This window comes from Trichomonas vaginalis, chromosome IV (assembly GCF_026262505.1).
Source record: "Trichomonas vaginalis G3 chromosome IV, whole genome shotgun sequence".
Classification (NCBI taxonomy): Eukaryota; Parabasalia; order Trichomonadida; family Trichomonadidae; genus Trichomonas; species Trichomonas vaginalis.
The window spans coordinates 6,925,499-6,952,797 of record NC_067206.1 but is presented as its reverse complement, the minus strand read 5'-3'; the positions used below and the strand labels follow the sequence as shown (position 1 = coordinate 6,952,797).

The window sequence follows — 27,299 nt, the reverse complement described above, 5'->3', positions numbered from 1 at the left end:
TTTATAAAAAGAAAAAAAATTTTTTTCTTTACTTAACATAACCGCCTGCTGCCATAAGTCTTTGACGCCAACCCATACCAGCTAATGAAGGTTGACTTGGTTTAGTTTCCAAACTAAACTTTGGTTTTGGTTTATCTTCAGTTTTTGGTTTTTCTTCTTCTATCGGTTTTTCGTCACTTTTCGGTTCCTCTGACTTTACTTCACTTGCAGGAACAGTTGTGTCGTCAACATCTTCATAAATATCATATGCCATTTGTTTTTGTTTTCCTTTCAACTTTTTGTGTTTGTTGTAAAGTTTAGAATATTTCGACTCTAAGTCAATGAGATGTTCTATAATGAACTGTTGGTCAGTGAAGTAAACTTTTCCATCTGTTGTCTCGAAAGCTCCTTCAGACTTCAATATTTTATTTGTGAGAGTCTGTTTCTTTTTTGAGATACTTGCCGTTCCATTTTTATGAAAAGTGACTTTGTAGTTAGGGTTTGTATTTCCAGACCTGGCACTTTCTATTATTGAATTTTTCTCTTCATCTGTAAGTTCTTTGACAGGTTTTGACAATGGTTCTGAACTTTTTGTTTGTGGTGTCAAATCTACCGTTTCAACTTCTTCGGTCATTTCATCTCAGTAAAAAATTTTAGTTTGGTTTGTTTTCAACTGGTTGTTTAGGTTTTTTAAGTCGGTCTAAAACTTCCTGAGGTATAGGAAGAACTTGACAAACACGTTGTGTAACTGCTGGAAGTCGACAAATCCATCTTGAACCCATTTGTCTCAATGCTGTATTGTTCATTTCATCTCAGTAAAAAACTTTACATTCCCCACGTTTGAGGCGGTTGAGGTTGGTTATTGTTTACCCATTGTTGTGCATGGTTATATCCTCTGTTAAAGAATCTTTCACCTTGGTCCATATAGTGTCCTGCTTGGTTATAGTAGTCATTTGCTTTGTTATAATAGTTTCCTGCTTGTCTTCCTACATTGTCCATCCATCCTTGAACTTTTCCTCTTGTTTCAGGATTTGGAATAAGATTTGTTGCATCTCGTGCTACATCCCAACCTTTCTGTACAGTTTGTATAATAGGTTGTGCTTTCTCTTTAAGTATACCTAATGTACTCAAAATCTTCCTTCCAACTCCAAATACACCTCTGGCTATTGTTCCCACTGCGGGCAAAAATCTGGATGCAACTCCTGCTAATGCGCCAAATAAACCCATTTCTTATGGGTTAAAAAATGACGAATCCAAACAAGGACCCCTATGTTTCTAAGGCAACAAAAAAAGCACTCATGATAAAAATCTTTAGTTCAACACCAAATGCTTGGTTTATGGATATCTTGGAAAACATTCCGAGGTATAGAGAAGATGGACCACCATACTGGCTAATATTTGTCGGTCAAAACACAAGATACTGTGAAGCCATACCATTATGGTCCAAAAATATTTTAGATGTGAAAACTGCTTTGACAATATTCGTTGACAAATACCATCCAACAAAACTGACATCTGACTGTGAAAGTTCTTTCAAATCAGATGATGTAAAAAACTATCTGCGTTCAAAAAATGTAAACCAATATTTCATTGTCGACCAAAACCATTCTGCTCTTGGTGTCATTGACGGTTGTATAAAAATGTTAAGAGACTTAAACCAACCACAAGGTGGTGAAGCAAATGAAATGTCATATGACGACAAATATAGACACTTCTCCATGGCAAAGATGAGACAAGTTTTAAATATTTACAATAGCCGTAAACAAAAAGGTTTGGGAAACCACTCCCCCGAAGAAATGAAAAACAACCCTGACTTAGAGAAAGACTATATATTTAATAATTTAGTCAAAAGAGACAAACAAGAAAGAATGCCGGGCTTCAAACTTCAGAAAGGTGACAAAGTAAAAATAGAAATACCTAAACGCGACCCATATGAAAATACTATTGACTATGACAACAATGGGAACCCGACAGGTACTCACATTCGTGTTCGTAAAAATAGAAGAAAGTATACAAGAGAATATTATGAAGTTTTAGGCAAACATGGCAAAATGTACAGACTGCAAGCAGAAGATAAAACTACTATTGTCAGACCTCGTTTCAAACTTGTCAAAGTTCAAGGTGGTATACTTTCAAAGACAGTTCCTAACAAATATAAGACAACTCCTGACGAATATGCTAAAGAAGTTGAAAATGACGACTAAGCAATTCTATACCATGCGTAAACTGTCATGTAAGGTGGCATGTATTCTTTACCCAAGCCTGTTGGATTTGTTGTGAAAGTATGGACATGATTTCCTCCTGGTTCAGTTGGTCGAAAAGTCTTTTTTGCTGAATGGTTATAATCTGGAGATAAAACGTCATTGCCAGCATAATATTCTGAGTTGTATAATGGGTGGTCTCTTAATGAGTGGCTATGGTCGCCAGAAAAGTTTGTAGTTCCTGTATGAGTGTGCGGTGGAAGGTTTGCTTCTTTAATTTTCTTCGAACCACCTGTTTCCTTTGAAGAGTTTGCACAATACAAAAACCTGTCGACTATTTGTTCCCATGCACCAACACCAAACATTACTTGAGGACCTCTTGCTTCCATAGATGTATAAATAGAACCTACTGGGTTCATTAAATCAAACATATGAGACATTATAGGATTGTCTCTTTTGAACTTAAAATATAGTGCAACTATTTCAGGTTTCTTCTGGTTTGTGTAAGAATATTTTTTATAATATAATCTTATGTTTTCAGGGTAGGTAAAATCTTGACTATAATATTTATTTCTGTCATCTATATAATAGTATACTATTCTCGTTTTTTCTATTGCATTATATCTTTTATATCTATAATAATCTAAATATAATGTTTGCTTTTGTTCATCTGCATGTAGTGTTCCTTCGTCATCTACATAGTCATAATAATATGGTGCTGGAGCTGGGTCAGGCAATGTCATATCTGCCATTTCATAAACTCGGAAATATTTCTTTTGTTCGTCTCCATATAAGTTTAAGTAGCAGTTGTTGTCTAATGGAACTTTAACTTGTGTACCATCATTCTTTATATAGCTTACATACATTTCATTGTTATTTTTCGGAATGAGTTTATACCGTATACCATTTCTTAAGGAGTGTACAAACTCCCATCTAAAATATTTGTTTTCTTCATAGATAGAAACATCCCCAACAATAGTTTCAATATTTTTTGTTGTTCCTATCAAACTTTGGTATATTTCATTGACATATGTTTTATCTGCTTTCTTTTCAAGGCTAACGTTTAAGTCTGTTATTTCAGAAGATGTATGTGTATGTCCAACGGCACTTTTACTGTTTAAGGTTTCTTGTAAGTTTGTAATATTTGCAATGGTATGTGTATGTCCAACGGCACTTTTACTGTTTAAGGTTTCTTGTAAGTCTGTTATTTCAGATATAGAATGTGTATGTCCAACGGCACTTTTCCTGTTTAAGGTTTCTTGTAAGTTTGTAATATTTGCAATGGTATGTGTATGTCCAACGGCACTTTTTCCTGTTTAAGGTTTCTTGTAAGTTTGTAATATTTGCAATGGTATGTGTATGTCCAACGGCACTTTTACTGTTTAAGGTTTCTTGTAAGTCTGTTATTTCAGATATAGAATGTGTATGAGTCTTTTTAGAATATTCGTTTTCAGCTCTCGTCACTTCACTTGACATTTTATTGTCAACATATGTTTTGTCTGCTAGTTCAGGATGAGTATGTTCTTTTGTTGCATAAGCATTGTTAGCTCTTTCTTCTTCTTTTGCTATTGCATCGTCTACATATTCTTTGTCAGCTTTGTTGTCAACATCTGCTTTCAAAAGAAGTTCATTTATAGGTTTCTCGTTTAAAGTTCTTTTGTGGATTTATACAGACAGTATGGTTCTTATTGTCTTGAAACAGAAACTCATCTGTCATTGGGTTTAATGTCAGTTTTAAGTTTCCTTCTTTCAATGACTCAGATATCTTAGAATAGTTTGAAAAGTTTGTTGTGTTCTTATTTAGAGCTTGCATAATGAGTTGTCGGTTGTGTTGTATTTCTTCATGAAGCAATATCTTTCGACATTTTTATTCTAGATAAAATATGCTTCCAATAGAAAAAGAAAAATTCAAGAGTTGCTACAACTAAACCATTAGATGAACTTTTTACTAATGTCGGTCAAAAGTTTGAGACAGAGACCGTAAAGCATGAAGGCTATCGTTTTGACTACCCATTAAGATGGCTAAGAGACCCATCTGTCACAAAAGCTATTGGCTTTCGTAGAATGAAGTTTGTGTCTGTAGAAGATAAAAGTTTTCCATTTATTGTAAGGTTTCATATAGATTATATATCTGAAGGGAAACGAAAAATGTGGGAAGAAATTGAGCTAATACAAGTTGACCTTTCATCTTCTCTACAGACTGCGTTAAAAAATATAGAAGATAAAATAAATTCATGTTATGCAAAATATGCTGATGAATATGCAAATACCGAGAGCACACTTTATGTGAGAATTGTATATGACAAACAAAATTCACAAGTGTCATTTCAAATCTACGAAAACAATCCAAATAAAGACGAAACAAATATATACAGAATTCACTGCAATGTCATGGTATTATTTGCAAAGAATGTTAAATCAGAAAGTCGAACTTCCTTTAGCAAATATTTACAGTCGATATGCAAGAGATGAACCATATTTATTTAAAGATGTTTCGACCCAGCTGCTATTATTGTTCATGCTTCATTTTCTGGCGCCCAAAACTCTTTCTTATGCTTGGCAAATGACTTTTACGAAAAACCTACAAAGTTATACGAACCACCAAGTGGAAGTATTTCAGACTTTCAAGTATGGTTTACTACAGATGGAAGAAAAAGAATAATTCCATTATACCATGCGTTTTACTTAGAACTTAGTTTCATATACAACTACTATCGAACGGTAAAAATATAATTTTTTAATACGGTTGAGGTGTTGGATTTGGTTGCCAACTAGACTGTGGTGCAGGTTCAGGCTGTTGTATAACAGGAGCTTGTTCTTCTGGTTCAGGGTCTTTAGGTATAATACCAACGAACTGACCTACCCTTTTACCAATATTTTTGACACCGTTCCAAATTCCTCTTCCTACGGTTTTTATTCCATTCCATATACCTCTTCCAACATTTCGAAAGAAGTTTCCTATCTTACTGAAGAAACCCATTTTACTATATGTAAAAATCTAATGTCCGCCTAGTCTCTTACGTTTCCTGTTGAGTTCCATAGCATTCTTTAACTGGAGCTCATACATTCTGTTTCTCCTCTGGTAGAAAACATATTCTGGGTCAACTCCTGTGTTCGCGTCATCTGCATAAAGTTGTTTATATCCCACTTCAGGGTTTGTATAAAACTCTTTCCATCTCATATTTGCATACCATGGTGGCAAACCTAACGCAGCGTCATTTGACATGGCAGTTTGCATTTGTACATCTGTTGGCACTTGACCATAGTTTGCCATTGCAGTTTGTATTCTAACTTCATTTGGAATATTCTCTGGGTTTGGTTGTCCAGGTTGCTGTGCATTCGCTAAGTTCTGTGCGTCCATTTAATATTAGATAAAAATATCTCTTACGAGTACATATACTGAACATTTGCAGGCATTGGTTCATCTTCATATTCTCTATATCTTTCTGCCACGTCAAAGAAATAAATGACACAATGGAAAAAACCTAAAACAAGTAGTCCTATTTCAAACCACATTTACTTACTAATAAAATTTCTTTGTTATGACACTTTTCTCCGGTTTATAGGACCTCTCTCATATTCTATCTTGTCATATATAAACTCATAGTCATGTATGTCCTCTAACCATCTCATAACGGTTTCCAAACCACTTTTTATCGGATGTAAAGTAAAAGCATGGATGGTTATGTATAACGTCTAAAGTTTCTAAAGAGTCTCTCAAAGTCCAGTCTACTTGGTATTGAAAATCCCATGTGTTATAGAACGGCGGGTCCACTATAAAGAAAACATTTTCCTTGTCTTTATATTTTTCATACAACTCTGTCCAATGACATCTCACAAACTCTATACCCTCAATATATTTTTCTATGTTTGTTTGAAAACATTTGTATAGTTAAGATATAAAACTTTTGACATAAGTGTTTCAATGTCATGAACTCTTATAGAACCACTATATAATAGTCTAGCAGATATACTATCCCAGTCTATATATTCTGCTTTTTTCAAAACCTCTCTCACAATATTTTTCTTATCTAATGGTATACGTTCCATCTTACCTATAGGTATCTTTTCTTTTAACTCTTTCAATATATTGTTTGTGTCTGGAATATGTTTGAGACGGTCCATATAGTTGTCGAAGTCATTGCATATAATCTTTGAGTCTGGGAATATTGTATGACATAAATGGGATATATAGAAACTTCCACCGAACAAATCTACAAATGTTAGACCATTCGGTAGTTTCTTAAGTTCTCTCAATATAATATCTTTACATTTACTCTTATTTCCAAAGAACGGTAACGGAGGTTTTGTAAAATTCATTTATATATAATAATAAAAATGTTTTTACCCGAAAAGTGACAGAAAAGTGACAAAGCATGAAAAACATATATAATTTGTGAAAAGTGAAACATTATATAATGTTTTCGACCCAGAAGAAGGCTTCTTCCCAGAAGCAATGGAGGAAGAAGAAGAGTCCTCCGAATTCACACCAGAAGACTAACAATTTTCCGAATAAAAACTTCATTTATACTAAACATCTTCGGGGCTAGAGGGCACGAAGTGCCTGGAAGCCCCACTACCTTTTTTTTTATTTCGGAAATAACAGGAGTGGGGGACAAACTCGCCCATTGTCACCTTTTCATTAACCTTAAACTTGTAATTTTCATTATTTTTAATTAACCTTATTTCTTTCCCAATTCCTGATTTATTTTATTCACTTACTATTAAAAGTCACATTTTAATAAAATATAATAATTTATTTATAGCATTTTTTACTATACTGTAATAAAAAATTAATTATAATAAATTAAATGTTTATTAAATCAAATGTTTTCTTTGCAATAATATTTTTAATGTTGAGTAAACAATGTTGGGATCAAGTGTATCATTTTTCAGACCTTTCTGAACAGCTTCAAGCATACTGATGCATTCGACTTTTTTAAATTGTGTCATTTTCTTCGAAATCTCTTGTGACTTTTTTTGATAACTTTAACACTTCTCTCTGAATCCAGACCTTTAATTTGCAACTTAATCAGGAATGAAGGAACAACACTGGAATATAACTCGATGACAAGTTCATCGAGTCGAAGATTTCGCCTTTCTGGAAGTACTGGTGCTTCAAAACCTTGAAATGTGATTCTGAGATGTTGTTTGTTTCCATCTCCTTCATTTCTATAGCGAAGCATCCACCTGTCAAGATGATGGCGCCACTGTCGGTCAAAGTATTCACGGGCAGCAGGTTCCTCATTTTAAAATTTCTTCTAAATTGTTGTAAACTTCATCAGATCAATTTCTTCCTCTTCAGAACCAAAGACCAATAACTTCATTAAGTTATAGAAAGTTTCGAAGTTGGAACGATCTTGAAACTTTTCAGTCTTTCTCATGACAGCGCGCAACACATGAACACCACACCAAATGATCTGGCATAAGGGGATGGCTGTTTCAACAGCATTTGTGATTTGAGGTGCGCAGTCCATTGAAAAATAAGAATGGTTCGCGATTGATGGAGCCAAAATATGCTGTGAGACAAACTTGTATATTTTCACTTGTGTCGGGCCAAACGAAAAAATACAAAAACGGAAAAACAATTGATTCCGCGAATTTGCCAGTGACGGCATAAAATGGTATGCGAGAGCGCAAGAGCTTATAAGTGGAATCAATGTGATAAGTTTGTATTTGATGTGAAAAAGCATTTGCTTCGAATGGGGCGTAATAGAAAATCATACGATCTGGCTCGTGAATAAACTCGATGAGATCATCTGGAGAATGACTCTTAACCATGTCGACAAAAATTGCAAGAGATGTAACATCATCCGCTGAGAAACGGGTATTGATTGCATGAAGGCGTTTAGAAAAGTTTTTTAAAGCATCTGTAGATTGTTGAAACATTTCCGGAATGATCCCACTATCAAATGGGATATTAAGATCTTTGAAACACCTTAATTGTGCGTAAACACGGTCTTGATTTGATTCAAAATATCTTGTTAAATAAGATCTATAAAAATATGATGTAATTTGTTGTGATTTGTTTGGAAAAGGGGCAGAATGATTGTGGGTGTTAATACATTTTCGTATGTGGTACTTGTCATCGGGAAGTGTATCAACAAGGAAGCGACATGGACAATTCGGCCACTTACAATTAAATTGGATTTGATTTCTTTCTTTCCTAGTTTTATATGAATAACTACAACCTGCTTGGATTTCTTGTTGCACTCCATACTTAAGCAACTCGATATATGTGAGTTCGTGATCTTGGATCTGCATTAAAATGAAATGATTTGAAAAAATAAAGAATTTTGAATATATTGGTCTTATTTTGATAAGCTTGGTCGTGTTTTGAATAGCTTGGCCATCTAATTCAATTATGATCTTTGAAAATTAGGTGGAATAAAACTAAACATAAATGTAAAACTAGGGATATGAAATTTTGGTTGTACACCACTTGTATGTGCCGGATACCATTGTGTCAAATTTTTTCTGAAATTAACTTTAAAAGTACTAAGTAAGATCATGAGATATAGCAATATATGTTTAAACCAACTTATATTTTGGTTGTACACCACTTGTATGTGCCGGATACCATTGTGTCAAATTTTTTCTGAAATTAACTTTAAAAGTACTAAGTAAGATCATGAGATATAGCAATATATGTTTAAACCAACTTATATTTTGGTTGTACACCACTTGTATGTGCCGGATACCATTGTGTCAAATTTTTTCTGAAATTAACTTTAAAAGTACTAAGTAAGATCATGAGATATAGCAATATATGTTTAAACCAACTTATATTTTGGTTGTACACCACTTGTATGTGCCGGATACCATTGTGTCAAATTTTTTCTGAAATTAACTTTAAAAGTACTAAGTAAGATCATGAGATATAGCAATATATGTTTAAACCAACTTATATTTTGGTTGTACACCACTTGTATGTGCCGGATACCATTGTGTCAAATTTTTTCTGAAATTAACTTTAAAAGTACTAAGTAAGATCATTTATTTTTGCATAATATAATGCCAATATGGTTTCTTTTGATTTTATTTCATTTATAAGCAAATCAGATTTACCCAAAAACTCCACTCCATAAGCGTTCATTTGCTAAATTAAAAAGTGACAATGGGCTAGTCTGTCCCTTTCTCGAAATAACAGGATCCCGCATCCAACACGCAACAACAAAACACAAAACACACTTTTTGGTTCTTTCATCGTTTAATCGTAATTTATGTAATACATGATTTGGATAAATTTTACAAAAATAGAACCTATATTATATTCTTTTCAAAGATTCTTGCAAATCATCAAAAATAATTGTATTTTAAAAAACGATCAAATTATCCTTAAATTCAATGTGTTTTTTTTTGAAATAACTCTCAAATATTATTTTTTTTGTTTATTTAATGATGAATAAATATGATTGCTTTAGTCAATCATAAAAATAATTTAAGTTTAAAATAATGAAAGGATAATTTGATCGTTTTTTAAAATACAATTATTTTTGATGATTTGCAAGAATCTTTGAAAAGAATATAATATAGGTTCTATTTTTGTAAAATTTATCCAAATCATGTATTACATAAATTACGATTAAAACGATGAAAGAACCAAAAAGTGTGTTTTGAAAAAAAAAAAAAAAAAAAAAAAGGGAAGTGGGGCTTCCAGGCACTTCGTGCCCTCTAGCCCCGGAGAAACTAGAGGAGGAATGATACAAAGACCAGATGAAAAAAATAAAAATATTATAATAAAATTAAATTTTTAGTCTTAAATTGTTTTTTTTATTCGGTATATTCTGAATCTTGAATGTCTTGGAAATTTTCTTCTTCTTCACTCTCTGAGGTGAGGATTTCTTCGACTTCTTCTTCTTCGCTCTCTGAGGTGAGGATTTCTTCGACTTCTTCTTCGCCATTGGGAGCAACAAATCCTGCGATGAAAACTTTGTATATACCTTCTTGAGGAGTCTCTATGATGAAAGTCGTATTGTTGAGGAAATGGAACTCGACATCTTGAACAAATTGGCAACTGCTGTGTGTGAATTTTGCAATTGTGAGAGGCTTTCCTTTATAGCCCTTGGGAAAGCTTGAGATAGTTACTGTTCCTCCATATGGAACTCTGGCAGGAATATCTAAAGCAACAGTTGTTATAACGTGGAAATTGTCTGAATTCTGGTAAAGGTTGTTCAATATAAGTCGTTTTGACTGGTTGTCTTTTTGTAAAATATATAAAAGGACCTTTCACCATGTTCATTCAATTCTTCCAAATAATTGTATGAATTTGGATATAAACGGACAAATTCAGCAATTTTAACTTCTTGTAAATGCTTCTGCAAGTTCTTTGGAAACAAGTGAATGAACTGGTCAATAGCTTGCAACGCTATGAGATTGGCAGTAACGGGTAAATATGAAGCAAACATGTCAACAAGTACGCCAGGGTCTTTGATTTCGTTTTCAAGAGGCTGAATGGCATCCATGACAGCTTGAAACATCTCGTTATAATCTCGATTGTCTTCTGAACCCCACTGTTCATTTAACTTATCTAACAATTCTAACCTTTTCTTTGCGTATTTTCTACGAACTTTCTCTGAAAGAGGAGTGTCGCTATCTTGTGTGTCTTGAATTTGAGACTTAAATTGTTTGCTAAAGGCGAGATATCGTGTTTGCGACCTAGTGGTCATTGCAGAATGTGTTTCTGTATGTTCGATTGGATGTGTTTCTGTATTTTCGGGTGGTTGTGTTTCTGTATGTTCGATTGGAGTCTGATTGGTATGAACTTCTTCTGAAAATGCTTCTGTTCCGATAGTTGTTGTTGCCTGACCTGTTGGCTGAGCTGTTTCTTTGTGCAAATGCATATTGTCCAACAAATTGTCTTGAATTGTATGAGGAAGTTGCTTTGGTATTATAGGAGGTCGTAAGGGTTTTGAGAATGGTGAGACATAAGTTGTAGGAACTTTAACTGCAGAGGTAGTCGACGAATTGTTTGCGACACTTTTTCTTCCTTCCATTATGAAAAATGAACTGTTTTTTTTCGGACACTCATAGAAAAGTTTAAAATAAACGGTTTTTCAACGGAGACCCCCTCTATTTTTTTATTTTATTTAATAGTTACCGTTGGCAAACCGTTCCATCTCAAATATTGAATGAACTATAAACGTTTTTTGTTTTCTATATATACTTTTTTGTCCAACGGTAAAACTTTTTACACAACGGTTTTTGAGAGTCGTCGCCGTTGACTTTTTTGTAGAGCACTCAAAATAGTATAACTTTGTCCGGACAAGTAAGGGTCTATCGTCGCTACAGGAAAAGTTACAGGCGTTCCAAGGAAGTATACTTTGAGAAGCCTTTTCCCTTATAGAATGAGATAGGACGGTTATTTTACAAAACTGACAACACTTTGACCGAGTAGTTTTTTGTGCTGAACAAAAAGTGTCATATAAACATCTGTCAAAAACCGCTTTTTAACTTCACTTAAAATGCCACGTAAGCTACGTAAGAATATACGTAAGAGGAAGGGAGCATTGAAACATCCAATAGTAAAACTGACACCACAACAACAGTTGCAACAACAAATGATGAATGACCCCACTATGTTGCAACAAATGTCAAGCAACCCTATGCTTTTAAACCGAGTTATTGGTGCACAGAGTGGAGGTTTAAGAGCGGCACTTTTAGCGAAAATGGCAGGCTATGGTGGAGCTGCAGACGGAACAGCTTATAACCCTCAAAGTCAAATGAATTTGAGTTCACTCAAAAATCAAATAACAGATGTCAAAAAGTCAAACATAGACATACAGAAACAAATAAGTGAAAACGAAAAGAAACTAGAATATGACAGACACACAAAGAAACTCAATGAGTTAAACGTAGAGAAAAAGAAGAAAGAAGAACAACTGAAAGAACTAAGTACAGAGGAATATGCGAAAAAAGTGTCAGAAAAAGCAGCAGAAGTAGCAAAAATGGAACAAGATGTTATAAATTTGAAAAACCATACTACTCAATATAAAGTACTGAAAGATGAAGAAATAAAACAAAAAGCCCTGAAGACATATATGGATAGCGATGAGTATAAAAAAGAAGTTGAAGCAAATGTAAAGGCAGAAAAACTTTTACAGTTGCAAAACCAAACCGTACAGTATGAAAACTTAGCACAAGAAAGTAAAAATAACGACGCAGCCATGCAAAAGGCAATGAAAAGCGCAGAATATATAAAAGCTAATAATGACTGGTTAGATGCCCAAGCCAACGCTAAAGCAGCCCAACTTATAGGGTCAATAAGGACAAAAATACAAGCGGATGAAGACAGTTCAAATGAAGCTTTAATGAATGCTGACTTTAAGAACGCCTTCGAAGCTCTTCATAGTAAGGTGAAACTAGTGAACGACTTCTCATCTGGAAAGAAACTGAAGTCTGAAGGTTTCGACAAAGAGTTAAGAGAAGTAGCACAAAATATGACGAAAATAACAGATGCAGCAACGAGACAGGCAGTTCAAAGTGCCTATGACGCCGTTAGAGCAACTGTTGTGGAAAGTCAAGAAAAAGAGTTACAACAGACCAAAACAGACCTAGTAAATGCTTTCTTAAAAACGAAAAGTCAGGTAGGACATTATGCTGCAGATGGAACATATGTGCCAGCTGGTGGAACTTATATACCACCAAACCCTCCAAGAGAAGCACCTGCACCAGGACTACCTAAAACATTTACATCGTCACATGGACACAGACACAGGCATGCACCAAAACCAACACAACAACCAACAGTTCAAAATCCAGCACAACAACAACACACAACCAACAGTTCAAAACAGCACCACAACCAACAGTTCAAAATCCAGCACCACAACCAACAGTTCAAAACCAGCACACAACCAACAGTTCAAAACCAGCACACAACCACAAACAGAGCAAGGACATAAAAGAAGTAGAGAACAAGGAAACCAAGAATTCTTAAAAATGCTTAAGGAAGATTATGGTTACCCAGATACTCTTGACTTTAGTGACAGATATAAAGAAGCTATTAGAAAGTTCAAGGAAGGAAATACTGACCCGAACCTATTTAGCTTTATGGTTCAGCACCAAATGGGATATAATTTCAAACCTGGAAAATACAAGCTCGCTAAGGGATATGATTTAATAGCATATCATCCAAATGACATGGATGAATTTACTCCGAGATATTTGGTGTCAGATAAATGATAATTCAACTATCTTCATGAAACGCGTAAAAAATAGAGACGGAACGAAAGAAGAAAGGTTTATGAGCGGATGACTTAGATAGGGAACTTGTTAAAAACGGTCTCGGAATATATGAAATGCCAGCAGATGAGGTACAAGAAACTCCACAGGAAGAAGTTCAGATACAACCAGACATGGAAGAAATAGTTCAGCAACAACAGCTAGAAGAGCCTGAAGGAAACGAACAAGTCCCTCCTTTGGAAACTAACTTCACAGAACTAGATGAAGATTTGGAACAGCCGAAAAATCTTGACCCTCAACAAGTGTATGCGGAGAATATGGAATCTTTCCAAGAGTCTAAGAAAAATTCGGCTGACATAGTAGAAGAATATCGAAAAATGTTCGCCGACATACAAAAGACTCCAACATCAGATGAAAATATTCAGCATAGAATGGAAGTACTGAAAGAAAATGTACGCAAATACAATAATCCTTTTTACTTACGACCATATAACGTTCAATCTTTGGCTGAACTCGGTGAAAATAAAAGGTTAAATTTCAACAAAACATATAGAAATGAAACATTGTTTAAAGTTCATTCAGAACCTAACCAATATGGAAACAAACCTACTTTTGTTTCTGCAGACTATGGAACTACAATGAGATGGGGTCATAAAGCTAATCCGGATAGGTGGTTCATAAACTTACAACCACAATTCCAAGAAGTTGTAGACGCAATGGAAGTGAATGGTGAACCAGATATAGCTGGTATTTTCAGCGCGGCTTTAATGCCATTGAAAGATATGAAAGATGCAGATATTTTGGACCAGTATGAAATGAACATGGCTGATGGAAATATAACACCTGACGTTCTAGAACATTTATCTCAAAGAACTACACAGAACCATAGAGATGGTATATTTGGTGAAGAGTTTAGAAAGAAAGTTAGGGAGAGAGAAGGAAGAGAACCTATTGTACATGACCTTGCAAACGAAAGTTTACAAAATGTCATAAAAACTTACTTTGCAGACAATGAACTGAGAAGGGATGAATATTTAAGAAAACTCAAATGGACAGTACCAAATGAAATGTTAGTATTGAAAAACATGTTCCTTGACAAAATAAAACCAACTACAGAAATAAATGACGCAAGACTGAAACATTGGGTAAAAGCTTTCCCATTCACAAAAGATATTATTGGTAACATGGAAAGAAAACCAGAATGGCTACAAAAACATATATTTGGAAACGAGCTTATTCCATATGGACAAGCTCTGTTTGAAGAGCTTGAACCGGAAACTCAGGAAAGAGTCATGCAAACAATACGCGAAGACTCAAATACAAACTATGACAAAATCTTTCTAGGATATAGGTTACCTGAGATGGGCGACCAGAGCCCAAAGGCAAAAAGGACATGGGAAATTTACAACATACTAGGTGAACATGAGGCAAAGATGCAACAACTTGAAGCAGAGGGCAAGTTACCAAAAGCGACACCAAAGAAGAGAAGAGTAGAACAAAGTGAAAGTAGTGAAGAAGTAACTTCATCTAGTGAAAGTAGTGGCAATGAAGGAAAAAGAAGAGTTAAAAACTCAGTCAGGAAGAAAGTAAAGCTTGGTCCGAGTGGGTTCTATTATGACATAAATCCAACTATTCTATATTTTTACCCATATGAAATGTACGCCGCTCAGAATATAACGCCAACAGTTTTGGATGCCATGAACGGAAATGTTTCCGAATGGTATAACGAATGCGACAATGCCATTAGAAGGTCAGAAATAGTTCCTGGAACTTACGAATATACAACTGCTGTTTCTTATGGAAACGTAGGTGAGTTTGGAGAAGGTTCTTCAACAACAGTAGATATTGCTTGCGACAGGTTTCATATTATTTCTATTGACAACTCATTCTTATACGTGGAACAAGACATTGAAATAAAACCTTCTGCCAAGTTGTCTGACAAGAAAGGTTGCAATGGAATTTTCTATGTCGGATACCAATATGCTCCAGAAGTTTTCATGGGATATAAGATATATTCTAACTCTGACTTAGTTCAAACAGTAACATGGGCAAACTATGAATGGTTCGCTTTGAGAAACTCAGTACAACCACAAGCTAGAGAACAAACAGACCAGTATGCAACTATTGAGAAAATAAGAAGACTTGACCCTAACGTTCCAGGAGTTTATGTTAACCTTTCTGGTTCAAACTGCAGCAGTACCAAAGTAAAACTGAAACTTAGAGTTCCTTTGTCATCTTTCCTCATCTTCAGGTTTTTAAGATACTTGCCAAACTGGGCAGGAAAAATTTCTATCGAACTTACTCCAAGCAAAAATAACTTAGTCATTGCACCAACACAAGACCCATTCACTATTACAGACGTAAAGGGAACAAATCAAACGTCATTCGCCGATTTTGCAAAGACAAAGTTGACTTAGACTTTGGTTTCTCAAACTTCAACATGAAGTAAACTATTATTTCAATGCTGCTGGAACTGCTTGGGACCCAGTTAAGTTCACATGCGAAAAATTTGAATGCAAGAGAATAGAAAGCAGACTTGCAGTCTATATGTTGGACCCAGATATTTCAAATGCTTTAGCTGCCAAATATATTGCAGTTCCACTTATGTTCCCTATACACCAAATATCTGTCAAAGACTTTGCAGGTGAAGTTGGAAACCAAAGTGCTGACCCAGGTGCAAGAACAGATATTGCTTTAACAACTGCAATGAAACATGCAGATACTATGTTTGTACTGTTCAGACGAACTATAAATGACTATTCTTGTTTCTACAACCCTGGTATTAAATATCATATAAACATAGATGGCAAATATTATCCAAGAGAAGAATATTCTACAGTTGAGGATATGAGGTCATACAACTTGACATTAGATGCTATGAACTTTAACAACAACTTCACAACAACCATTAACCCTGAAATGCAAAGTTCTATTATGCCATATGTGAAAGTATGGACTCATACAGGAGGTCAAAAAACTCAATATACAAATGGAGACCGTTCAAACTTTTGGCTTGGCATTCCATTTGCTGACTCAGAAGACTTTATGGGTGGTATTTCAACTGTTGGTACTGTCAAATACAATATACTGGTGACAGAGACGGTCCAGATGAATTGAGAGCAAAGAAGTTTACAAAACCAATAGCACTTTTCACGGAAGATGCTCTTTTGAAGATTCGTTCGATGAAACCTGCTGGGGCTCCTCAGATTGGCATAACGACAGCTTCCATCGAGCAGATTTTGGCAGCAGGTCAGTAAGTTGTTCTTGAACTGACTTCTCTCCGTCAAATATTGACAGTACGCCAGTTTTGACATAATATTGTAATAAACTTACCTTTAGAAATATCTGTAAGTTTTGTTGTTATATTTTTGTCTGCTTCAAGAACTTTCACCATTTCAGTTATACCAACTTTCTTTGCTTTATGAAAATATTTTGGTTCAGCAAAGACTGCTATTCTATAACATTTTCCATTGTTTGTATAAAGAACTATTCTGTCAATGTATTTGTATTGTTTGTGTGTGTAAACTTTGTTCTGCTTCAATTCGAAGAGATATCGAATACGTCCATCTTTTTATTCTAAGTAAAATGTCATTTCCGAAAAATAGAAGCGTAAGTGTTTCAAAAGGTTTAATGGCGGTGGCAGATGTGAAGTTAAATTCACCAACTCAAACAAACAGTCAAAGTGTTATTGTCAATGTCAAAGACAGAGATGTTGAAGTGGGGAAACCATACGAAGACGAAGATGGTATAACAATTGTTCCTGTAAAAGAACAACCAACATATCCTGAAGTTAGCAGAGACTTAAGTTCTGTTGCAGATATTCGAAACGACTACCAACAACTGAAAGACAAACTTCAAACTCAGGAGAAGATTTGTCAAGCTTTAAGTATAATGTTAAACTTGGTCGAACACAACCCTGTAAAAGTGAACTCATATGTCATTGCACCTCATGAAGTTTTGAAAGAACTATTGAAACTTTTGACAGAGGCAGACGATATAAACATCAAAGAAATAGAACCCGACATTAGTTGCTGTGGTGTTTCATATAATGTCATTGACAAGATATACGTTATGAAAGGAGGTGAAACGTTGAACTTAAAATATAGTTTCCCAGACGTATAAAAATATTTGACGACCACAACATTTCATTAAAATTTATTTGCTAAGTAAAATGTCAAAACTTCTTGAAAGATGTTTGAAGAAAAATAATATAGACTTTATTTCATGTAAAGGACTTTACACACTTTTGAACGATATGAAAGACCCTGTTTTGTTTGTTCGTGTAGACAAAGGAAAGTTCTATGTCTTTACAAAATATTTGAACTTCTTAGACAGAGAACTTCAAGAAACGCCATGTGAAAGTTTAGATGAAGTTCTTCTCCACTTTCAGAAAAACTTTTAAATATATATAAATGGCAGAAGACATAATGGTTTATACTATTACGACTAAAAACCCTGAGTCATATAATTCTATAACAACAAACTTACAAAGTCCTCAAGGACGATATTGTAAACTAACCTTAAACACAATGACGACTAAAGCCTGTTTTGCTCTTTTGACACCAGAAGACTTTATTGTTGTGAATGGTAAAAAATACTCCTTTGAAGATACTTACTCAGATATACCACCAACAGGTTTTGTTGACTTATTTAATACTTTAAGGACGGTGTAACATGTGCTGCAACTAGAGCAGGTTTCATTATGTTTGGATGTCCGACTGAGTTTACTATAAACGATATGAGCTATAATACAAAACTTATTTCTGGTTTTTACTACCAACAGTTTCCTATAACAGGAAAAGGTGTCATACAAGGAATGTCTATTCCATTGACTTTAAGCACACCAATTTATATATTGTTTCAAACTTAGGTTCAAAGTGTTATTCGAATGTCGACAGAAACTATTATGACCAAAAGATACTTATGCGTATAAACAATACTTTCTCTGCTGGTTTGCCTATTGTTCATTCGAATGCAGAATTTTCAACCTTAGTGAACTCAAACACTTTGGCAAGTATAACGTTGACATTAGTTGACGCAAACTTTGTTCCTGTAAAACTTTTATGTCCTATGTATTTGTCAATGACGGCAGAAAGTTTCGAATTGGAAGATGCAACTGGTGAAAGTATTGTATTACAAGAACAACTTCAACAACAAATAGCTCAAGAACAACAAATGCAACAAATGGAACAACAAAGTCAAGAATAAAAAAAATATTTTTTTATTTTTATAAAAATGTACAGAATAGATGTTTCAGATTTTTATGACTTCCAAGCATTCAGAAATATGTGTCCATTTCGAGACTATAACAAAGCAGTCGAGAATTTGAAACGTTTAGTCATTTATGTCGACTCTGCCCCAGAATGTTATGTTATGAAAGAATGGGATGTTGTCTTTAACAAACCAAGAGCAACAATAGTTTCAGAACAAGAATGTAGACAGAAACTTAAGAAAATAAAAGTCGTACAAGTTGGCATGAAGATGTTAGATGCTTGGGATATCTTATTGTCAAAGTTAGAAGATTTTTCAGTTCGAGGTATAAAGTTCTATACACCTTCTCCAAACTTCTATTCTATCTTCACTGGATATAAATACGAACAAGTAGAATGGAAAGAAAATATTATAGAAGCTTGGTTAGACCATGTCAAAGAAATTATATGCAATGGAAACGAAAGAGTCTATGAGTATATCTTATGTTGGTTTGCAAACATCTTACAACATCCAAGTGCTAAAAATGAAACTGCTCTCATTATAATTGGAAAACAAGGAACTGGTAAGAACACATTCTTTACAGATATTTTGTGCAAACTGTTAGAGGGCTATTCGAACCCGAATATGACAAACTTAGAAAACATCTGCGGTAAATTTAACTCTCAATAGAGAATATGAAACTTATAGTTTGCAATGAACTTCAAAGTATAGATACAACAAAAGTTTTGAACTCAGATGCTTTGAAGAGTCTTATAACAGACAAAGTTGGAGTTGTTGAAAAAAGTATAAAGACCAAAGAGTTTGTGAAAATGTTGCAAACTTCATTATGGTTTCAAACAATGCTGTTCCGATGAAGTTAGAAAGTTCTGACAGAAGATATGTAGTTGTCAGAACGTCAGATTCTCATATGCAAGATACAGAATATTTTGACGACTTAGCAGAAACTTTGACATCTGACTTTTACAACCACTTGTTCTCATATTTCATGACATTAGATATTTCAAAGTTCAATCCAAGACAAATTCCACATACCGAAGAGAGACAAACATTGTTAGAAGCAAACAAGAGTGTATATGAACTGTTCATAGATGAAACTGACTTTGAGTGTTTAGATGAAAGGTCATTGTACGATTCGTATAAACAATATTGTCAAGAATATGGTTATATGCAGCGTCTAAACGAACATTCTTGGCAAATGTCAAAAGTCTTTTAGACGTACAGAATGGTGTATATACAAAGAAAAATTTTTCTGAGTAAATTTTAAAAAAAATATTTTTTTATCCGATAGAAAAGATGGCAAAATTCATCTCAGTAAACAAGTACATGTCAGGACTTAAAGAAGAACTAGACCCATTCACATATTTGAATGTTTACTTCTACCATTTTGAAAAGTCTTCATTCAGCAAAGTTTGGAACATCGAACCAGTTAAGTTTGCTATTGTGACTAAAAATGGTGCGAAATTTGAAGACTTAGACATAGAAGGTTTGTTAGCAGTCAAAGAAAGTTTTGACAGAAGGTTTCAAACCTTAAAGAAGGCAAAGCATACAAACTTGTTATACCTTATGAACCAAAGAAAGCAGACGACTATGAATATTATGAGTCTAAGATAGTTGAAGTTCAAGGTAAATTGGGTAAAAAGATTTTAGAGTCTAAGCCAGTGTTTGCTCCTAAAGAGGAAGAGAACATTGACATTGACCCAGAAATGTTCTAAAAATAAAATTTTATTTTTACATGTCAAATTTCTTCTCTGGAACTGGTTCAGGTTCTTTCTTCTCTTCTTCTACTTTCTTTCTTTCTTTTCTTCTTTCTCTCTTCTTCTTTTCTGGTGGAGTTATGTCAAATTTGGCGCAACCATATTTATGTAAAAGTTCTTTGTCCTTTAATAGCTCATCTATTCTGTTTTCTATTTCATCTTCAAGAACAGCGCATGTGTCTTCTTTGCATTCTAAAACTTTTGTTGGACTTCATCTCTCCACACGTCATCTCTGTCAACAAGTCTGTCATTGACAAATTTTAAGACTGCTCTTTGTAATGTTTTATGGTTCTTGTCATATTCCCAGAAACAGAAACTTTAGAACAAATTCACCTTTCTTGTTTACACTATGTAAGATTTTATGGTCGACAGATGTTTTGCTGTCGAAAAAGCTTGTCTCGAATATAGATAGCGAAATCGCTAGACATTTTCTAAAAGATAAAAATTTTAATTTTCTAAAAATAGTTAGAAAAAAAGTTTGCTGACATTGACAAGAAATTTGAGAATGTTTTAAACAAGAACAAGAGGAAGTTAGAAAATGCTCAGATTAAAACCTATACATGACAAGTTCTTATTTGCTCAGAATGGTATATACAGGTCTAATTGCACCACCTGGGTCGGGTAAGACTTTCACTTATCTTAAAATGGCTGCACAACACAAGAACTAGATGAGAAGAACCCATTCTATGAGTTAGTAGTAATTTGTAGTACTTCTGGTCAATTTGACCAAACCGTCAATTCGTTCAAAGATATTATAAAGAAGTCTAAGTTAGTATGTATAAAAACTGAGTTGTTAGATTGGATAAAGAAGTACCAAAGAAGAGTTTGAAGTATAATGCTATAAATGAGTATATAAATTCTAAGTTTAAAGACCCAAATGAGGAAATGCAGAGAATATTAGAGAAGAAACACTTCAGAAACAAACAGAAAGAGATAGAATACATTTCGAAGAAATTGCAATCTTACGATTGGAAGACCTACCCTCATAGATGTCTTCTTATCTTAGATGATTTCGCCTCTCATCCTTTGTTAAAGAACAGAGAACAAGATATGTGTCGAATTCTTAAGAAGCTCAGACACTTTAAACATCTCAGTCTATTTGTGTACAGACAGCAAAGAGTTTAAGTAAGGATGTAAAGAGAATACTTACTGACATTGTACTTTTTCCCCGGATTGTCCGAAGACGATTTCATGGAACTTATGAAAGAGTCCATGGCAGTAAGTTTGACAGACATGAACTATGGGAGAAGTACAAAGTCATAACAAGACCCTCATACTTCTTTCAGAATATATCTACGCAAACAAAGTTCAAATTGTAAAAAGTCAAGCTGAAAAATAAAGAGTTCATTTACTCTGCTTGTTTTGAAGTTGTCAAAATACTCTGTTATTTTTTCCTTCAGTACGGTAAGTCTTCTTTGAAGGTAAGTAATTGTACAACCTTTCATATCATAGTGTGTTGAGGTAACGTATCTTGAACTATTTGTTTCACATCTTCATTTGGGGTCATTGAAATCGGTAAGTTTTCGCGATAGAACCAATTTCTGTCAGATTTGTAAATCTTAGCAAGGTCGTAAAAGCTTTTGTTGTTTCTTCTGACTAAATGCAACATAACCATATCTCTGTCTTCTTCATTTTCCATCTCTTCAGTATAAATCATATACTTATAGTTCTTTTCCTTTCCTTTTGGTACCGAACGTGGTATTTTTTCTGAATGCTTTTGTCTTTTGCTTCAAGCTTGTTCTCTAGCTCTTCACGTTCTTGTCTATGAATTTCGTCAAGAAGTCTGTAAATATACCAAGCATAACGAGCGAAGCCCACATTGCAACAGCATTTACAAGAAGTCTATGTACATAATATCCTCTTAAATTTATTGGCAAATTTTTACGATTTTCATGTGTTTTATGCAAGGCCGAGAATTCTCGGTCTAGAGAAATTTCACTCAAAAGTTCTTGTGTGCTTCGGTTTTTGAACCAATCGTCTGCGTGTTTGGTATCTGGAGCAAAACATGCCAGTCAAAATACTTTGCATTTGGTACATATCGTCTTTGACCGAACGAATTAGACGCAATTGTTTGTTAAACTGTATGTACTCGTATTCTTCATTTATAGCTTCATGACTATAACTGTTGTTTGTGTTCTCGGTTGTTGACATATCTGTCTTTATATTCCGGATAAAAAAATAAAAAAAATAAAAATAACTTTATTTTTTATTTCGGGAAAATTCATGAAAATTCAAGAGGGTAGAAATGAGGGTAGAAATGAGGTTAGATCTAACCTTCTACCCTAAATTATATTTTTACTGAATTCAGCAACAAAATTCAAATTGTAAAAAGTCAAGCTTGAAAAATCTAAGTTTAGTCTTAGTAAGATGGTAGCTTCTTAAAGCAAATACCATTGCTGAGTTTTATGTACGTGAAGAGAAGTACAATGAATTCAATTACGAGTACAATTGCAATGACAACTAAGGCAACTATTTTTGTCTTTTGCCAGCAAGGGTACTTCTTCTCTTCCAATGGTTCGGCAGAACTATACTCACTCATGAGAAATGCCAAAACGGTTTAATAGAAAAAGTGTCATTTTTTCATGTCCGAAGACTCGAAGGTGCAACACTTCCAAAATACCGACGAACTCAGAAGAGCAGCATGGCAGTACTTCTTGACAACTTCTTTGATTCTCCAGGAACACCTTGGAAAATGCTGAAGAACTCCGACACAGAGAATTTGGAGAAATTGCACTCCAATACTACCTTGACAAACAAAGGGTAAACAAAGGGTAAACAAAGGGTAAAATAAGACTAAAAACTTAACGTTTAAAAAGTGACATTTTAATGAGCTCCGAGTCACCGAGAAAACTTGTCAGATGTTAGCAGCTTACTTCCCTGAGGAGGATGGAAGCGTTACATACATAAGGTTCAAAAACAACGAACCTGGAATTGCGTACCAAATTCGCAATTGCATGACCATGGAAGAGTACGAAAGGTTCTACAAAGAGAAACCAGCTCTAAACAACTCAGAAAAGAAAGAGTAAAAAGTTTAACTCGTAATTGTTTATTTTTTTACTTGTAGGGCAAGCTGCAAGTATGAAGTCGACTACCTCCGTCTTTGTTTTGACGAGCTGGACGGCTCTTGCGAGTACGTTCTGTTTTGCGGTCTCCAGCTGGTGTCTGACCTTCGTAATTGCGCATGTTCTTGAGAGCTCCAACTGTAAATGATTGTAGGATGAAGAGTCTCTCAGACTGCTGAGGTAGTCTTCACGGTCACGAACTGAATCTGTGGTACGAGTCGAATCGGTCGATTTGAGGGAAGAGACTGAAAGCCTGTCGTCTTCCATTGGAGCTGTAGCATACTCTTTGCGTAAGCGGTTCAGACCTTCTTCGAAGTCTTGGTCTCTCTTCGATTGAGATTGGAATTGGAATTGCTGGGGTGGAGCTTGCTGGAACATCCAAGGGTTGGGGAAGTAAGGCATAGGCTGAGGAGGAGGGTAGTTCGGGAAGCCTTGTGGTGGGTAGTAACCTTGAGGTGGAAATTGGTAGTAACCTTGAGATGGAAATTGGTAGTAATTTGGTGGAGGGACTTGCTGGAACTGAGGTGCAGGGGCTGGTGCTTTAGGTTCCTCTGGTTTGGGAATGGACTCGGTTGGTGGTACGTCGGACATTCGTTTGTGTCCTGTCAGAAGGAAGAACTTTTCCTGTCAGAAGAAAGAACTTTTCCTGTTGGAAGGAAAAACTTTTCCTGTTGGAAGGAAAAACTTTTTCTGTTGGAAGGAAAAACTTTTTCTGTTGGAAGGAAAAACTTTTTCTGTTGGAAGGAAAAACTTTTTCTGAAGTTCGACCAAAAAGTTCTCAATTTTCGAAAATTTGAATGGTTTACGGACGGACAACTGGAAGAGTTCTTCCTGTCGGAAGGAAAAATTTTTCCCTTTGTCCGGAAAATTTTTTCCAGTTGTCGGGAAAATATTTTCCTGTCGGATGGAAGGACTCGGAATACCAGAAGGATTTGACGAGGCAATTTACCTAATTGAAATTAACGACTGCGTAAAAGACTACTTGCGCAGGGTAATGAAGCCCAAGGTCAAGTTCACCACTATTTCTGGAAGGTCTACACTTCAGCTCGAGACTTCGACTGGAATTCCAATTCAAATACCAGACGGGACAGCCTACGATGGCATAAAGGACGCCAAAAGAGAAGCTCTTGTTAAGTTCCTAAACAAACGTCCTTGGATAAAAATACCAAACAAGGAGAACCCCCTACCCCATATGAAATTGGCAATTCAGTCACTCCTTCACTTCTCGGGTCAGCCGTTCTTCATAACCTCAGAAGGCGACATCCAACCAGTACTGTAAACCTTAACGTTTAGAGTAAAAACATTTTTTTTCATTTTTTGAATGAAGCAAGTTAAATTCGTCCCACACCAATCTCAATGGACCGATGAAGAGTTTCAAGCCATGGTTGAAGGTGTTGAGAACGACATAGACGGCGAACTTGAAGGAGCTCAAATCACAATTGCAACCAAAATTGCAGAGGTCAAGGAACAGATAGCTCCACTTAAAGCTACCAAAGCTACTCTTGACCTCATGGATAGTTACCGTTTAGATGTCAAGAGTGGAATAAGACAATTAAAATTAAAACTTCTAAACTACGAAGCTATACTCCAAAAGTTAGCAGAAATGAGAAGACTTTACCAGAGCTACTTACATGTAAGGGACTTACCTTCAAGCAGTCCGACCAAAGATGAATTTTCTGACATTGTCCCAATTTTGTCCGAAAGTCAGCTCAGATGTTTTGAACTGCTCCCAACATATCCAGAATATGAACGTTTGCCTGAACTCTTCCGCAATCTCAAAAAACGTTTTTTGGTTCTCATGTTCGAAACTTTTATCGGAAGAGACAACAAACGTTCAGAAGAAGAACAAGATATTATTTTAAACTTGTTGTATGACATAACTGTCATAACAAGCTTTTTGAAGTAAAACCGCCATTCTCAAACCACTTCATTTTTTCGATGTCCGAACAAGCACCGAAGCCGAACACAATAGCAGATGTCCTTTCAAGGTTGCCAGACAAGCGCCCAGTTCAAATTCAAATTGCCCAATTGAAAGCTCATCTGACAAACACTATTAAGACTCTCCAAAGTAGTCTTATGACAGAGATGAAGGAACTTAAAGCCGATGTCCTCATGAACCAAGCTTCCAATGAGAAATGCCTGAACGATTTCACGGAAACCTTGCGCAATTACGAGAGAGAGAACCGAGACCTTGCCAGACTCATCTACCGTTTCTTCGAAGAGATAGACGCCATCTGGAAGGTACTCGGAAAGGACAGAACATGCAACACCGTACTTCGTGAGTACCAAATTGAAGAAGGAATTGTCGAGGAAGAAGAGGAAGAAGAGGAAGAAGAAGAAGAGAAACACGAAGAAAAGGAAGTTTGGTCAACCCTTGTTGCCGATGACGGTTACGAAATTTCCCAACCCTACCCATACCAAATCCGCAACAAGGAGACAGGCAAGGTTCTTACCCCAGTCCTCAACAACTTGGGACACTTGAACCTTAACCTTCGGAATCGCGGTTCAATCTCCATGGGCAAGCTTGTCGCAATTCAATGGGTTCCAAATCCAGGCAAGAAGACGAAGGTCAGACACATTGACGGTGACAAGCTCAACAACCGTAAGGAAAACCTCGAGTGGTTCTAAGAGTAAAAAAATTTTATTTTAGGGGGAAACCCCAAGTAAATTTAGGTGTTTATTTGGATAAGTATGTTAAATTAAGGGTAATTTGCAAAATTAGTTCCCGACCTTTGAATTGGGCTCTTTCGTTATCCCAGTTGCGTAGGAGGTCGTCCCAGAGGAGTTGGTAGAATTGCCAATCCAAGGACGATTTGTCCTCCCAGGCATTGAGGATGTACTGCTTGTAGAGTTTCATGACCTCTGCCTTGCACCAGACACCCTCTCCCTTGGAAAGTAAGGCTTCTTCGAAGTGCTCGAATGCGATTGGCTGCGTGACCATCCGAAATGACACTTTTTGTCCGTTTGGTCAATGTTCGTGTCTCGTGCCATAGTCGACGAAAATACAGACAAACAGGTTATATATGAGTTTGAGACCAAGAATGGTGTAACTCGACCTGTCCGATTCAAAGACTCCGAGGGCGACCATGAAATTAAACGGAAATTAGCTAGGAAGGAATATAAAATGGACTGGTTGCCACCACCTCCACCACCTTTACCTGTTCCTCAAGTAAATAAGCCTTTCCCGTTCCCAAGAATTCCCACATTTTAATTCAAATTCGAATAAAAATTTTTTATTTCATGCAATGTTTTATTTCTGTGCCGTCTTCAAGTATGCCCCAGTACTTACGCTTGGAGAGGACATGAACTTCGGTGAAAATTTTGTCCAATTTGAATTGACCCATCTTCTCACCGACTAAACCATTTCAATGAGTTTGTTGTACCCTTCTTCGTTCGTCATGAGTGCGTCAATGTTCTCATAGTAAACCACAACTTTCGATTTGACTTCGGAGAAGAATTTGTTGTAGTTGTCAAGGACTGCCTTTGCGAACTGAGGGTAAGACCAATGTTCGACAATAGGTTTTAATGTGGTTACTAAGCCACTTTGACCTTGAGTGAATTCGTACTTCAAAACAAAAGGAGAAAACCTTTCAACAAAGTTGTCGACCTTCTCATAATGTTTACTCTTCATCTCTTGAGGTTTCTTAATGGAATATCCCCATGTCGAATTCATAAGCAATTTGAGTGTCATTGCAAGTTTGGGGTTTGAAGCTTTCCTAATATCATACAGTTGTTGTATGACTTTTCCAACTGTATAGTTCCTTCCCGGGAACTCACCATCTTCGTTTGGAATTCCAGTCGGAATATATTGGACAAACCTCATGTATGCAGCGTTAAGGTCGACATAGTATATCTTTTCGTTGAGTCGAACTTGTCGCAACCAATTGGTCCAGTTTGTGGAAATTCAA

General features: G+C 35.5%; 14 protein-coding genes and 4 pseudogenes across 18 annotated transcripts, besides 6 other annotated features; 8 read left to right on the top strand and 10 right to left on the bottom strand.

Annotated features, from left to right (window-relative positions):
• Positions 1-6,774: part of a mobile genetic element that runs on past the window's edge.
• On the bottom strand, positions 82-613 carry TVAGG3_0044560 (uncharacterized protein; the record flags this gene model as incomplete). The annotated part of the gene is made up of 1 exon (XM_051220836.1): positions 82-613. A coding segment is annotated over one exon (532 nt), but the record flags the coding sequence as incomplete, so codon positions are not given.
• TVAGG3_0044550 (uncharacterized protein) lies at positions 633-785 on the bottom strand (the record flags this gene model as incomplete). The annotated part of the gene is made up of 1 exon (XM_051220835.1): positions 633-785. One exon carries the CDS (start codon positions 783-785, stop codon positions 633-635), a length of 153 nt encoding a protein of 50 aa, XP_051105821.1.
• Positions 805-1,206, bottom strand: TVAGG3_0044540 (uncharacterized protein; the record flags this gene model as incomplete). Its single annotated transcript, XM_051220834.1, has 1 exon — positions 805-1,206. The coding sequence occupies one exon, from the start codon at positions 1,204-1,206 to the stop codon at positions 805-807; it is 402 nt and encodes a 133-aa protein (XP_051105820.1).
• TVAGG3_0044530 lies at positions 2,660-3,897 on the bottom strand (annotated as a pseudogene). Its single transcript has one exon. A coding segment is annotated over exon 1 (1,238 nt).
• TVAGG3_0044520 (uncharacterized protein) lies at positions 5,179-5,541 on the bottom strand (the record flags this gene model as incomplete). The annotated part of the gene is made up of 1 exon (XM_051220833.1): positions 5,179-5,541. The coding sequence occupies one exon, from the start codon at positions 5,539-5,541 to the stop codon at positions 5,179-5,181; it is 363 nt and encodes a 120-aa protein (XP_051105819.1).
• Positions 6,691-6,774: a terminal%2Cinverted (terminal inverted repeat of Maverick-3 transposon ID:TVAGG3_0044510).
• A 12-nt stretch (positions 6,775-6,786) lies between these two features.
• Positions 6,787-6,824: a terminal%2Cinverted (terminal inverted repeat of MuDR-5_TvMULE4 transposon ID:TVAGG3_0044500).
• Positions 6,787-9,320: a mobile genetic element.
• Positions 9,283-9,320: a terminal%2Cinverted (terminal inverted repeat of MuDR-5_TvMULE4 transposon ID:TVAGG3_0044500).
• A 633-nt stretch (positions 9,321-9,953) lies between these two features.
• Positions 9,954-10,358, bottom strand: TVAGG3_0044490 (uncharacterized protein; the record flags this gene model as incomplete). Its single annotated transcript, XM_051220832.1, has 1 exon — positions 9,954-10,358. One exon carries the CDS (start codon positions 10,356-10,358, stop codon positions 9,954-9,956), a length of 405 nt encoding a protein of 134 aa, XP_051105818.1.
• Positions 10,359-11,644: 1,286 nt separating this feature from the next.
• Positions 11,645-12,823, top strand: TVAGG3_0044480 (protein of unknown function, DUF4106 family; the record flags this gene model as incomplete). The annotated part of the gene is made up of 1 exon (XM_051220831.1): positions 11,645-12,823. A coding segment is annotated over one exon (1,179 nt), but the record flags the coding sequence as incomplete, so codon positions are not given.
• Positions 12,824-13,945: 1,122 nt separating this feature from the next.
• Positions 13,946-22,556: a mobile genetic element.
• On the top strand, positions 16,995-17,431 carry TVAGG3_0044470 (protein of unknown function, DUF4106 family; the record flags this gene model as incomplete). The annotated part of the gene is made up of 1 exon (XM_051220830.1): positions 16,995-17,431. A coding segment is annotated over one exon (437 nt), but the record flags the coding sequence as incomplete, so codon positions are not given.
• Positions 18,600-19,141, top strand: TVAGG3_0044460 (uncharacterized protein; the record flags this gene model as incomplete). The annotated part of the gene is made up of 1 exon (XM_051220829.1): positions 18,600-19,141. A coding segment is annotated over one exon (542 nt), but the record flags the coding sequence as incomplete, so codon positions are not given.
• TVAGG3_0044450 lies at positions 19,869-20,287 on the top strand (annotated as a pseudogene). The gene has a single exon. A coding segment is annotated over exon 1 (419 nt).
• On the bottom strand, positions 21,768-22,357 carry TVAGG3_0044440 (annotated as a pseudogene). Its single transcript has one exon. A coding segment is annotated over exon 1 (590 nt).
• An 827-nt stretch (positions 22,557-23,383) lies between the features above and the next one.
• On the bottom strand, positions 23,384-23,982 carry TVAGG3_0044420 (uncharacterized protein; the record flags this gene model as incomplete). The annotated part of the gene is made up of 1 exon (XM_001283810.2): positions 23,384-23,982. A coding segment is annotated over one exon (599 nt), but the record flags the coding sequence as incomplete, so codon positions are not given.
• Positions 23,983-24,295: 313 nt separating this feature from the next.
• On the top strand, positions 24,296-24,670 carry TVAGG3_0044410 (uncharacterized protein; the record flags this gene model as incomplete). The annotated part of the gene is made up of 1 exon (XM_051220828.1): positions 24,296-24,670. The coding sequence occupies one exon, from the start codon at positions 24,296-24,298 to the stop codon at positions 24,668-24,670; it is 375 nt and encodes a 124-aa protein (XP_051105814.1).
• A 42-nt stretch (positions 24,671-24,712) lies between these two features.
• On the top strand, positions 24,713-24,929 carry TVAGG3_0044400 (uncharacterized protein; the record flags this gene model as incomplete). The annotated part of the gene is made up of 1 exon (XM_051220827.1): positions 24,713-24,929. A coding segment is annotated over one exon (217 nt), but the record flags the coding sequence as incomplete, so codon positions are not given.
• A 400-nt stretch (positions 24,930-25,329) lies between these two features.
• On the top strand, positions 25,330-26,019 carry TVAGG3_0044390 (HNH endonuclease family; the record flags this gene model as incomplete). The annotated part of the gene is made up of 1 exon (XM_051220826.1): positions 25,330-26,019. The coding sequence occupies one exon, from the start codon at positions 25,330-25,332 to the stop codon at positions 26,017-26,019; it is 690 nt and encodes a 229-aa protein (XP_051105812.1).
• Positions 26,020-26,068: 49 nt separating this feature from the next.
• On the bottom strand, positions 26,069-26,332 carry TVAGG3_0044380 (uncharacterized protein; the record flags this gene model as incomplete). The annotated part of the gene is made up of 1 exon (XM_051220825.1): positions 26,069-26,332. One exon carries the CDS (start codon positions 26,330-26,332, stop codon positions 26,069-26,071), a length of 264 nt encoding a protein of 87 aa, XP_051105811.1.
• Positions 26,333-26,362: 30 nt separating this feature from the next.
• On the top strand, positions 26,363-26,602 carry TVAGG3_0044370 (uncharacterized protein; the record flags this gene model as incomplete). Its single annotated transcript, XM_051220824.1, has 1 exon — positions 26,363-26,602. The coding sequence occupies one exon, from the start codon at positions 26,363-26,365 to the stop codon at positions 26,600-26,602; it is 240 nt and encodes a 79-aa protein (XP_051105810.1).
• Positions 26,603-26,624: 22 nt separating this feature from the next.
• On the bottom strand, positions 26,625-27,022 carry TVAGG3_0044360 (annotated as a pseudogene). Its single transcript has one exon. A coding segment is annotated over exon 1 (398 nt).
• Positions 27,023-27,299: the final 277 nt, after the last annotated feature.